The 13,049-nt window shown below is 38.4% G+C and overlaps 1 protein-coding gene across 1 annotated transcript in view; it reads right to left on the reverse strand.

Moving 5' to 3' along the window:
* Window positions 1-1,542: 1,542 nt before the first annotated feature.
* EPB41L4A (erythrocyte membrane protein band 4.1 like 4A) overlaps window positions 1,543-13,049 on the reverse strand; it is a 131,136-nt gene continuing 119,629 nt past the window's right edge. The window contains exons 19-23 of the mRNA XM_084504428.1: window positions 10,804-10,851; window positions 10,087-10,155; window positions 9,097-9,207; window positions 8,198-8,279; window positions 1,543-5,665 (exon numbers count right to left, since the gene is read on the reverse strand). Coding sequence (XP_084360554.1) covers window positions 5,543-5,665; window positions 8,198-8,279; window positions 9,097-9,207; window positions 10,087-10,155; window positions 10,804-10,851 — 433 coding nt within the window. The 3' untranslated portion in view covers window positions 1,543-5,542. The remainder of the gene's footprint in view (window positions 5,666-8,197; window positions 8,280-9,096; window positions 9,208-10,086; window positions 10,156-10,803; window positions 10,852-13,049) is intronic.

Here is a 13,049-nt window from a genome sequence, read left to right on the forward strand (position 1 = left end):
GATGCACTTGAAAGCTTACAGGTTGTCTTAGGGATTATATTCCCTGAAGATACCATCTGTTCAGGATTTTTACTCTTGGGTCTTTGTTCTTAAAGTGGAAGACTGGCAAGAGTAGCTTTTAAGACTTTTTTTTTTTAAGTTCTTGTGTGCAACAAACAATGCCAAGTTTTATTGATTGCTAACATGTTAATTCCCTTTGAACAAGAAAAAACAGAGAATCATGCTTCAGTACATGTTATCTGTTCCATAGTGTGGTGGAATGAAGAAAAAATTAGGTAGAAGAAGGAGCATGTGGCTCTAAGGGCCACTGAAATAGCAGTGGTAGTTTAAGGAAATATAAATGCAGGTGCGGTGTTATGCATTAGGACCACCTTTCTTAGATTTTTTTCTTAGATTTTATTTTTAACTGGACTGTACTTGTGGAAAATAATGAAAACTTCTTTATTTTTTCCCTCCCTTCCTGTTTTACATTGACACTGTGTCTAATAGACAGTTGGTTTTGTTAAAAAGAAAAAAAAAGTTGAAAGAAGGAGAGATTCTCAGATGGTCAAGGAGAGGGAGAGAACAAAGATACTTGTACTACCTTGCTGTTGCACCAACCCTGCATTCTGTAACCCACCTCCAATACTCTATTGCAGAGACCTCTTAATGTTATATGCTCAGTATTTTCCCAGAGAAGATGTGCATGCCCCCATCCCTGGAAGTGCTCAAGGCCAGGGTACCAAGTGGGGTTTTGGGCAACCTGGTCTACTGGGAGGTGTCCCTGCCCATGGCAGGGGAGTTGGAACTGGGTGGTCTTGAAGGTCCCTTCCAACCCAAACCATTCTAAAATTAAAGCTGAGAATCAGGACTTTTGAAAGGTGTGCACAGAAAGAAAATTGACATGTTCCGAATTCCTTTTTAACCTAATTTTTGTATACTGTATCCAGTTTCATTAGGGCTAGATCATTTGAGTGAAAACCATTTGAATCAGTAGGTGACTAGTCATATTCTTGAATGTAAATATTGAATGTCTTTCACATGGCAAAGAGGCTTATTTGTAATAAACTTATAAGAAGTAAGTCTACTACATTCTGATGTTAGGAAATAATAAATAATGCTAGCTACTTTTGAGATATTAACATTATGGCAAGTAGGTATGTCATATAAACTGACCGGTTGGGAGAGTAGTGGTTTTCCTCTTACAAAGGGAGACAAATACAGGAGAGAAATTAAAATGAGCGTGTAAAGGGGAGAAAGACCATTTGTCATACTGGCTCTGTATCTGTGTTTGGTTTGACAGCTAGTATAGCCTGTTGGTGCTTTCTGATGATTTTTAGATAAGAAAGGGAGCTGTAATATGGATATGTATTAGAAGTACGAAATCCAGTGCTGACAACTTCCTGGTAACAAGAAAAATAACTAATCTGGAGAAGCTGTATTCTCAAGTGGATTTTAATTGGTACTACACCTGTTTTTACCAGATGGTGCTGTCAAATGAATCCATGTTTCTAAGGTTTTTCTCCTTTGTGTAATGTAAATAAGACACATAGGCAACCATGGTTTGACCTAAAAATTCAAGTTTTACTTGACTTTTTTAAATAACCTGGACACAAGTATTGACACAGCCATCTATCAAACTCATTTTAAAATAAAGCACACAGTTGCTTCATGAATACTTAACATACATTGAGCATATGAATCACATCATTGATACATTTTTGTATGTTGTTTTAAAACATCTTTCTAGAGAGCTTTGAATTAAACAGGCTTTCCCAAAAGAAAATTTGCTGTATATTCAGTTTACTATTCACATTTGTAAAGATGGTTGATTTGGCAACTTAAATGGTAGTAATTTTTTCAGCCAACGACTTCAATACAATGAGCTTTTTTAGAGTATGAGTTGCATTGTTAGGAATATTGACAAGTGCAGTGCAGAAAACAGCAGGTCAAGGCTAGCTCCTAATGAAAGGAACCAGCTAACAACCAGGGGGACCAGTCTGGGATACACAAATATGCTTTTTTTGGTATGAATAGCAAACCCTCTTTACTGTATAAAACACGTGCTTTACAAAGATGTATATGTTGTTGGTATTGCTAACTAGAAAGAGAGAGAATTCCATAACTTACCTATTTATAGCAATTTCAGAAGTTTCAGAAGAGGTAAATGTAGAGGCACAAAGTTAAAATTGTTGGCCTGAGACCATTTCAGCTGACTAGAAGCAGAATTAGGATGAGAATGTCTCAAATACCAGGCATTTGTCTGTTTTAGGACAGGTCTGCATGACATCCAACCCCAGAGTAAACTTTGCTTGATGTGGTTACATCTCTCCTCTCTTCTGCCCAACTCATCAGCAGGTCCAACTATTTTGACTGGTGAACCATCCGAACTCCATGGCTGGGAACAAAACCGCCTCTAGGTAGTGAAGGCCACAGGAAAGCTAGGAGAAGGTAGAACTGTGGACAGCAGGTGTAGCTCAGAGTTGTAAATGGCCAGCCACTACAGATGCTGCATGCATGTTTTAAGGCTACAAAGCACAGCTGTGCCAAAAGTAAGTGCTTTTGTTGATTGATTTCTTGTAGGTCTCACACAAGACTTATGAGCTTACAAATAAAGGTATCTTTCCTCAAATGACAAAGGAAAAGAAGCCCAAAGGGAAAGGAGGCACATGTATACGGAAGAACTTTCTTTTTCTTTTCTATTAGCTGACAATGATGTCCAAATTTTGCTTTGTTCCAGCACTGACACTAACAGGTCAAGATTAGTCTTGATAAGCCAAGATTGGTCTTATGTTAAGACAAAACTGTGTTGAAGTACTCCAGACTGATCACTAGACATGTTAAAAACTGCTTCCTACAGTCTCATTGGGAATAAGACTGCTAACTCGAAATTCAAGACTGTTTCTGTAAGTTTCTCATTTAAATGTAAAAAAAGTTGGCTTGGTTAGAAAACAACTTTCGTGAATTGAGAATTGAAAACTATCAATAGCAGACTAGATACAAGCCTATTTTCTCATGTGGTGGGATAAATAAAATGCCATAGATATGGCTGATGGTATCCAGCAGTAATACACAAAAGCTTCCAGGCAGATGACAACATACAGAAAACATTGGGTTGGATGTAAACCTTACAAGTAGTTTTCTTCCTGATCAATAAAATTTGAAGATTGGCAAGATACGGACACTATGTACAGACAATGCTCAATAATAACAATGCAAATACTCCTAAAAGTAGCTCTATGTGCCTGTGCCTGAGTAAGGAATCCCCAATAACAGTAATGATTTAGAAAGCAACAAACTACAAGGAAGGGTATCACACTCCAGCTTGAAATACCTTGTTGAACAATAAGGAGTGGCTTTGATTAAGAGACATCATAACTAGTTCTTGTGTGGTTTGTTGTATTTTAGTAGTCTTGCAAGTCTTGCAAAAGATTCTGATGACATAGATTAATCTCTGTTACCACAATCTTTGCCACAGTGTTGGTTTGGTGGTTTTTTTTTTGCCTTTTTTTTTTTTTCATTTTTTGTTTTGTTTTTTTTAAACCAGTGCTTGTGAAAAGTCACAGAAGATCCTAAAGAGTCACTTTAAATTGGAACAGTGATAATGAAACCATTCAAGTCAATTTGGAGCACTTTTTAACAGACTTAAAAGCAGCTTGAGCAAATACTTTAAGCTAAGCCCAACAATGTCCTCAGATGACATCTGTAGTACATTCAGAAAATGCAGAACATCCATGAAAACAGCATTTGCACCACAGAGGGGTTCGAAGTGCTTTCCTTTCCTTGCAATTGTTCACTGAAGAAGAAGCACTGTCCGAAGCACGCGTTCAAAGAAACCTATGTCAAGTAAATCTGCCTTCACTGGAATAATACAGCATCTCCCAACCTGCAGGCCAATCTGTGTTGTGATAGCAACATACAGCATGTATGGCTGCCACCCTGGCTAGTAGTACCCCTTTGACCACCTCATATGATTAACGAATTTAGAAATACTGTGGAAAATAAAACACATTATATAAGGTTGTACCTCTCAATTTTCTCAATTTAAATGCTATGCCTCATGTAAAGCATAACTCGGGTGCTATATACTCCAGTTCTCAAATAATATTGCATTTCTGACAGGATTGCAATCCCCTGGCATGGTGTTGCTAGGGGCAGAAGACATGGCATCACTAAAGGTCATAGTGGGATTGAGTTTATGGAGGACAGGTTCAAAAAGGCACACGAACCTCCACTATAGCCATTTCCACTGCTGTTTCAAAAACTATACGGTTTGGGGTTTACACCTAGGAAAAGTTATTTTCAAAACAAAAAGGCCTTGTTTCTTAGTTAGCAAAGCCAGGCAGTCTGTCCATGACTGTGGACAAATGAGAGGCAGAAGAATGGCTTCAGCTATTTGTACAAAGTGACAGGACAGGAGAAGAGCTAGGCATCACTTCAGATATTTAATGTAAGATAATGTGCTCAGTGTGCAGCATCATTAAAAATTACTGTTCCTATTCTGACAGAAAAAAATTGCAATTATCATACCTGAAATACTGCCTTTGTCATTTTTATTATGGTAGAAATGGCTCAGAGAGGAGTAACAGAAGGTATTAGCATTGATTGTTTCATATGAAAAGAGATTAAGGCAGGCTTTGCTAGTCAAGTTTGTTAAAAAAAAAAAAAAAAAAAAAAAAAAAAGGCTATTTGCTAGCCCTCTTAAATCCTACTCTACAAGTTTTGTTTAACCAGTACTTAAGTGCGTTACTAAACATCCTTAATACAGTGAATCAGTACCTATCCTCCATTTTTTTTCCAGTATGTTTACTATTAAGATGATAGGTGTATTTTTATAGTATGGAATGTTCAGTTAAATAGCCCCTCTACACAAAAGGACATTCTTAATTGAGACTACTTAAAATTGCTGAGTGAAATTAAGTCTGAATAATCTGTGGAACCCTCTGCTACAGGGTGTTCTGACTCTATTATTTTTGAGCTAAAAAACTGGGTTGTGTTGACAACAGTATTAACAACAGCAGCATCTGTTGTGCTAGGCTGAAATACAGTATGTAAGAGCTAGCAGCTCATGTTTCAGGGCACAAGTTGATCACCAGATAGAATTCTAACGATGATTCTTCCCAAATCAGACAGTATTGCACAATTGGCCAAAAATATGACTATTTTGATCCCCTTGAAGCGTCTGATCCTGATCATGTTAGTTAACACTATTTTATATATTTTTTTAAAAAGGCTATTCACTTACAGAGAAGATCATAAACACAGTTTTGCTGTAGATATTTTTTTGCTTATTTTTTGGAAATGTAACTGCTGACCATTCTGTTTTATGAGGACTTTTCTTTTTGGTTATCTAATCAGACAGCTTCTCTTCAATCAGTCACATCACTAGAACAGTGTAGGTGATAAAGGCACTGCTTGGCCTTCCCAGCAAGCAGGCTCCATTTCCAAATGTCCTGAAGAAATTGCCACCACTTCAACTTCAGTTCCTTCTCTTGAACACACATACACAAAAATTTGCGTTTTCCAAAGAATAAAATCCATTCACCATCTTCAGTTACAGCAGTCAAGTCTCTACCTTGAAGCGTGACACCTGTACAGTTTTTATTGTTTTAGTCGTAGGTTTTCCATCGTTAGTGGATAGAAGAGATTTTTCTTCTATTAGGCTATCTTTAGATCCGTTCCGTCTCTGAAGGGAATAAATTAAAATATTCCATGAAAAGGTATAGTTGAATTTAAATAGCATATTTTGATAACTGCTGCTATGACAGCCTTAGGCTAAGGATATGGCAGTTCATATATATACATAAGGGATAGGAAAGTCTCTACATTGGATCAAACAGAACTTTTTCCCCCTCTTGCCTCCTCCTTCCCTTCCCAGCTGCTGCCCCTCTGTGCTATTTGGATTCATATTCCCTATTCAGGAAATGCCGTGACTAATTATTTGGTATTTAGCCAAATACTGCAAACAGCATTCACTAGGAATTAATGGCCACTGTTGTCAGGAGTTCTGGGGCAAAGGGAAAAGAGAGGTGGTTGCAGACACGGAGCACTGTCACGTTAATTCCTTCCAGGACAATGAATTTAAGCCATGTAGTACTGAATAAGAATGGAAATAAACTGATGTGGATTTTGAACATGATTCAACCACAAAAGTTGCCTATTTCTATAAAGACCATAAATATGCTTAGTCTTAAGTACACCAACTTCCCACTTCCTGCTGGAGCAAATCCCTACAGAAATACCACAGATAACTTGTCTTTTTCAATTTCCATCATAAACAGTAATACCTGAAGTTTATTGCTATCAAGGTACAGGTAGTGTGCTAGCTATCCTTATAGTGAAAAAAAACTATTTGCTGTTTTACCGTTGTTCTAGCTTTTGTTATTCTAACTGCTTACAAGACAAAATAAGATGTGTTGCTGACTATATTCTGTGCAGTTTTGACACTACACACAGTATCAGCCTATAGTTTGGGCATAGCCGCGTGCCAGATGAATAGACATGAAAATTGGTGTGGGAAGGAGACGTATATTTCACATTATTTTTATTTTATATCTCAGATTACACTTCTTAGATTTCTAAATAACAATTTTGTGTTGGTAAACACTCATTTAACCTGCTGAACACTGATATAGACTCTTCAGAGGACAATTACTCTACTCTGCAGTGGTACAGCCTTACCTTGAGCACTGTGTGCAGTTACAGACACCACAGTATACGTAGGACATAAAACTATTAGAGAGCATCCAAAGGAGGGACACAAAGATGGTAAAGGGTCTGGAGGGGTAGACCCTTCCTGTATGAGGAGCAGCTGAGGTCCCTTGGTTTGTTCAGCCCTGAGCAGAGCAGGCTGAAGGGAGGCCTCATGGCGGCCTGCAGCTCCCTCACGAGGGGAGCGGAGGGGCAGGCGCTGAGCTCTGCTCTCTGGGGACAGCGACAGGACCCGAGGGAACGGCATGGAGCTGGGACAGGGGAGGGTCAGGCTGGGGGTTAGGGAAAGGGTCTGCACCCAGAGGGTGGTCGGGCACTGGGACAGGCTCCCCAGGGTGGTAGTCATGACACCAAGCCTGACAGAGTTGAAGAAGCATTTGAACAATGCTCTCAGACACAAGGTCTGGGTAGACCTGTGTGGTGCTAGGAGCTGGACTCAATGATCCTTCTAGTACCCCTCCAACTCGGGATATTTTATGGTTATAAGAATTACAAATCGTATTTATTTTTACTGAGCAAGCTATTGCATATATATGACCTCCCATTTCCAGCAATGATAATAAAAATCAAACTTAAATAATAATTTTAAAAAATAGTCTAGAAAGAAGGAAAATTTAGGAATCTACCTACACAAGTTCACTCAGGTTTCTAAAACATAGTCTTGAAGTAACAAAGCTTCTCCTATGTACATGGGAATCTTATAGCATTTCTGGAAAAACCTCTTCCAGGTAAAGTAGCAAGTAATTCTCAGAGGAGAATTACTCCTCTGCAGCATGTACCATTCTAACAGTCTGGAAGCTGGGTCAAAATATGTCTGGAATTTTCTCATGCATGTTTTGTTTTCCTTTAGTGTGCTTGTATAACAGAACTGCAAGTGCTTTTTGAGTACCATTTGCTTCTTAAGTTTTGAGTTTAATACAACTATCAAATCTAAGAAATGTTACCATCATTTATGATAAAAGCTAGTGATTATATTTAAAAAGACAAGTCTCCTTTTTAGATTTCAGTATCAAAAACTATTCAGCATTATAAAGCAAAGAAAGAACAAACAAACATACAAAAAAGCAATTCTTCAAGCCTAAGCAACCAAGAACATGTCTAAGTGGAGGATAAACAATTATAGTATACCATCGTTAAAACCACATCTTAAGCAAACTTGCATATTTTAAGAAACCGTGAGACTTCATTTTCTCCTGTGGAGGACAGGGTATCATCTTAAGGAAGCAGAAAACTTAAACTGAGAAAAGGTCCTCTAGCAGCAGCAGCAGCTGGTGTCCAGAGGAGCATGTATTACAGAAATCCATATCTTTGGAAATATAAACAAAGTAGTCAGACTGTAAAATGTAAAATTTCCAGTCACACTGCTGCTTAAAAAAAAAAAAAAAAAAAAAAAATCTCAAGTCAGTTTGAATTTTCACTGAAAAACAAAGACCTTATATAAATTAAGCACTAGACACCCTTCTGTCTCCAAAACCAGGAAAATTGTAAAGGATACACAAATACTAACCTGTTGAGTCAATTGGATGCTGGGGCCTTTAGCATCTGAGGATCGTGTAACAGGAAGTGGAGGAACCATATCATTTTTTGCACTGGAATTATGATATTGCAAAGTGAATATTGCTATAATGAAAAAACTGTAAGCAGTCAAAAGAAGAATAATTAAACTGATCCAGAGAGTTGTATAGGCAAAATCTGGAAAGCCTATCACCTAACTTCAGCCATCCAAAAGCTATCATCTTATTATCCATACTCAGTGAGCAGAAGCTTCTTCAGGGCACCTTTTATCCAATCCCTATATCAGGGCCTCTCTCCTCCTGGTCTATAAAAACAGCAGAACTTCATGGAAGGTGAGTCCCATCTCAAATCATGTATGTGCTACACATATCTCAGGATGCCACCTAGCTAGTACTAGTTTCTCAAGCCCCTTGATATAGAGTATAAGTATTTACTTTACAAATCTTTTTTGACTGATCCACACGTTGCAGTAGAGGGCTGTACTGGAAACACGTATGTGTTTCATACGTTTGTGTGAAACATACTACTACAGATGGCATCTTGACTCTAATAAGGATGTATGTATTAAGGATTTGGAAAGCAACTCATTTCTTCTCCCTTCAGAAATTTTATGACCTACCACCTAGGAGCAATACAGGCTTATTTTTCTGTGTTTGCTTGTTTTTCCCCTTCCACATGGGTCAAGCAAGCACCCCTCTGTGGCCAAATACACCAGAAATGCTGTTGTAGTTCTTCGAGCCACTTAGGTCTGAAGACCTACTCTTTACAGAGTTGCCTGAATCCTATGGCAGCAAACAATCTGATGTACACCATTTCTAATCTAACTGAGAGCTCTGAATAACTTCTGGGCCAGTTTAAAACATTACATTGCTAATAAACCCATTCACGTACTTTACTTCTGACAGAACAGATCTTTCACCATCAGAGCACTGGGACCGCCGATACTGACGGTAACTTCGAGGGGAATGTGAATGCCTAATGCGTATTGGGTCGCCTTGAGTCCTACGAGAGACACAGAATTCATGACAGTAGCTTAATAAATCAGACCTTCAGCATAAAAACATAAATGCAACTGCACACTGAGAGATGCTCCCATTTTTTTTTCATACAGTATAATAGGCAGCTTTTTGCACTGGCTGAATTTAAATGGCTAATGCTTTTCTTTTGAGTCTGTGCTTTGCACTTTAAAAGTTCAAAGGTCACAAACTGGCATGCCCATATGTAAGAATGAAACCATTTAATACAGAATGCATTAATATATGCAGCTTTAACATCAGCCCTTTCTGTTTAGTAGCGTTGTGGAAGCACATTATAATGCAAAGTGTGATCCCATTTCTGTCACAGGCAGCTGCTTGCATTAAGACATGCCATCCCAAATGGGCAATTACCACAGTGAAATAGATGTCTGTTCTTAAGGAAATGGATATGCCCTGGCAGCTACCCATGATAAGCAAGGGAAGAGGGGTAGAACAGGTCAAACAGTGCTTTAGATGGCCAGAACAAAAATTTTAAATGAAAGCAGAAGTTTAAGAAAAAAAATGGACTTGCTTATTTGCATTCAGTTCTCCCTGATTCTGTAGTGCATAACATATAGAACAGACTGATGGGCAGCATAGGGGGATATACTGAACATACAGGCATATGGCAGGTTCATGAGTGTGTAACAAACAGAGAGAGATTAAGCTGACTTTTTTTCATAATTGGGAAAGAGAAAATACTAGGTTTTAAAAATAAGAAGTACTCTCACCCAACCCATCCTAGAAAGACATTTGGGGTAAATAAAACCTTGGGATTACATGCAAGCCCACTCACATTTCAGTATAACAAAGTTCATGGTAAAAAGCAGTATATTCAAAAAGAAAAATCCTGACATAAACTCACTCTATTTTAGTGTATGGAATTTCTTTCAATTGCTCCTCAGACAGGCCAGATGGATCCACAAGTTCCTTCCTAGAAAGCGTTAGGCAAAGTAAAAAAAAAAAAAAAAAAAAAAAAAGTAACAGTAATTCCAACTGCAAAATCATTCTTTTTATTATTATTACATCGGGCTAGAAAGATTTACTGAAACAAGCTATTGTCAGCCCTGAAGCTATCTTGACATCAAAATAGGAAACTTAGCAAGAAACGTGTCTAACTTCACCTTCATCACTTCAAATTCAACTGCATGTCACATCCTGTTCCACCTTCCTCTCAGCTCCCTGCAATCTGATCTTGTAGCTTCACAATACATATGAATATTGTGTATTCTGAATGTCATATATACTTTGGAGTAGTTTATCTTCCCAAGTGGTAGTTTTAGGTGTAATAGAATAGAAGGCCTCATCCTAGAAGTGTATTACAAACAAGTACATTTTGGAAGCCCCAGCTCTCAAATACTGTATTTTTCTTTTTAACTCGTCGGCACGTAATGGTCATCTGCATTCAGTGGTCTGCACACGTAGAAGATACTCTTCTACGAGACATTTACACCTGTATAATGTATTGTGGCACACAACCAAATCTGAATGTAATGCCTTGTAGGCACGGTGCGAGGGATGTGATTAACTACATGTGAGGCACTGCAACAGCTACTCAAGACTCTGTGAGGACTATACTCACTGAATATGTTTCCAGAGTTCTTCTTTAGCTTGTACATCTGGGCTTCTCCTACAAATACCAACAGAGAAAGACAAAACTGTGAAAACTGTCATCTGACATATCACTGTTCCATAACCAATTTTAAAAGCACAGCCTATGCAAAAATAATGGTAAGTGTAGTCCACCAGTGACTTCTATTATAAGGATGCTTACCTCAGAAAATGCATTAAATTTCATTGCTTCATTCTAATTGAAAAGTAAATTCTTTTAATGTCCCGTTCCACAAGCCTTCAGCAAGAATATACATAAAATATAAATGACAGAAGAGTTTCTCTTTGCAACTCAAAGCAGTGCCCAGCTAACACTATCTCCTTACCCACCTGAAGACAGCCTGTTCTGGAATAACACTTTTGTAAAAGGCTCTGAGAAATATCCTGTGGCCCACAGAGCCTTTTGTGGGCAGGAAGAGGGACAGAGACACAGCAGTGATCAATCCCTGGCCATCATCCCCAGTGAGTAACAGTAAAGAGGACCTGTTGCTCTGTTGCAGTCACAGTGCAGTCCTTGCTTTCTGGTCATTTTCAAGTAATGTTTCTACTCAGTTTATCTAATGTCATGTTGTCTGGGACAAAAATAAATACATAATAATAACAACAACAACTACTCTTCCTGCCTTCCTCCCCTCAAATATATATTAGCAAGTATTTCATCCATGGACAAATTACTTAGCCAAAACTGTAATTTCTGTGTCGCAGACATGGAGATGTAGCAAAGCAAGACTGGATGGCATGCCTCATATTTTCCATGGAAATATAGAAAATACTGCCTTCAAGTGGGATACCCTTTCTCTTTATTTTTCTAATTCTATTTCATCACAGGATTAGTGTGAAACCCACACTGCTGCTGAAGTTAAACCTGTAATCCACCAAAACCACACAGCATAACAGGTTAAATAAGCACTTTTGCACATTGGCAGGGCCTGGATTTGCATGGAGCAGTCAGATAACCCGTCCACTGGAAATAGATAAATGCAGTCCAGACAGCTAGACTGTCCTACACCATCTGAGATGTGAGAGATTCAATGTCTAAATGAATTCAACATGCATAAATGCTCCCACTGAAGTCACAGTTTCTCATTGATTAAATCTTACATCATCAGATTATAACGTGTGTGTGTTTTTTTTTTCTTTAAATAAAAAAGCCTGTCATAGTCAAAAATACTTTTGGAGTGAAATATTCCAGATTCCAATGAAGATCAAGAAGGAGAGTAGAGTTCTGCCTTCCAGCATCTGCTAAATTGGCTACCCACTGCCCAGTGACAGAGCCGTATCAGCAGTAATTCCAAACCGTACACTGTAACTAACAGTTCCACCTTTATTATTATTATATTTTTTTATTTATTTTTTTTTATTTCACCAGTACTACGTTTGGCTGATTTCCCAACTTTGAAAATAATGTTCAGAGACATCTTTATTTCAGCATTTTACAGTTGGTGTAAAGGTAGATTACTTAGAGATGGTTATTTTTATCATTATTATTATTTAGGTTATACAGGTGTAGATGTACTGGAAGAAAATAGTTTAATGCTTTATAAATACCAGAGAGAGACAAAATGGTGAGAAACAACTTTACACTTATGATTCCCTAATGGGACTAATACAAACTAGTCCATAACCCTTCTGGGCTTCAAGGAGGGATGGCTGCCCAGGCAGCACTTCACAGCCAAACCCAGACAATTCCCATCCTTGCCGGACCAACCCACTGCCTGTTCTGACTACTCAGGTCCTCATGATGGCAACAGCGACAGCCAGAAGTAGCTTGCAGTCTGATTTTTATTATCATTCAGAGGTTTTTGTAGCATCATGTGCTCATATTTATTACAACGTATTATTTCATTTTCTCAGGCTTTCATGTCTCCCATGCCTCCCTTCTCCCTTCCTGTTTTCCCTGTTTCTTGTGTTTCTTTCTCCTTCTCACACTAGTCCACATTGTTTTTAACTCCCTAATGCAGTAGCTTGGTATGCAGTGGCTTTTAATAGCCGTTTTCACCCCTCAGTTTTTAATTGATTCCTCCTTCCCTGCAACCCTCTGCTCACAAATTAGCAGCTGCAAACTCTGTATTCACCCTGGGGCTGGGAAGATAGGCATCCTCTTCTGTGACTGAATAATCAGGCAGGGGGGGATGTGAAAGCTCCCTGAAAAATGCCAGCTTCTCCAGGGAGGCTTTGTCATGCTTACAAGCTTCAGTTTGCCTGAGGAAGCAAAGC

The sequence above is a fragment of the Aythya ferina genome (genome assembly GCF_964211825.1).
Source record: "Aythya ferina genome assembly, chromosome: Z".
NCBI classification, from domain to species: Eukaryota; Metazoa; Chordata; class Aves; order Anseriformes; family Anatidae; genus Aythya; species Aythya ferina.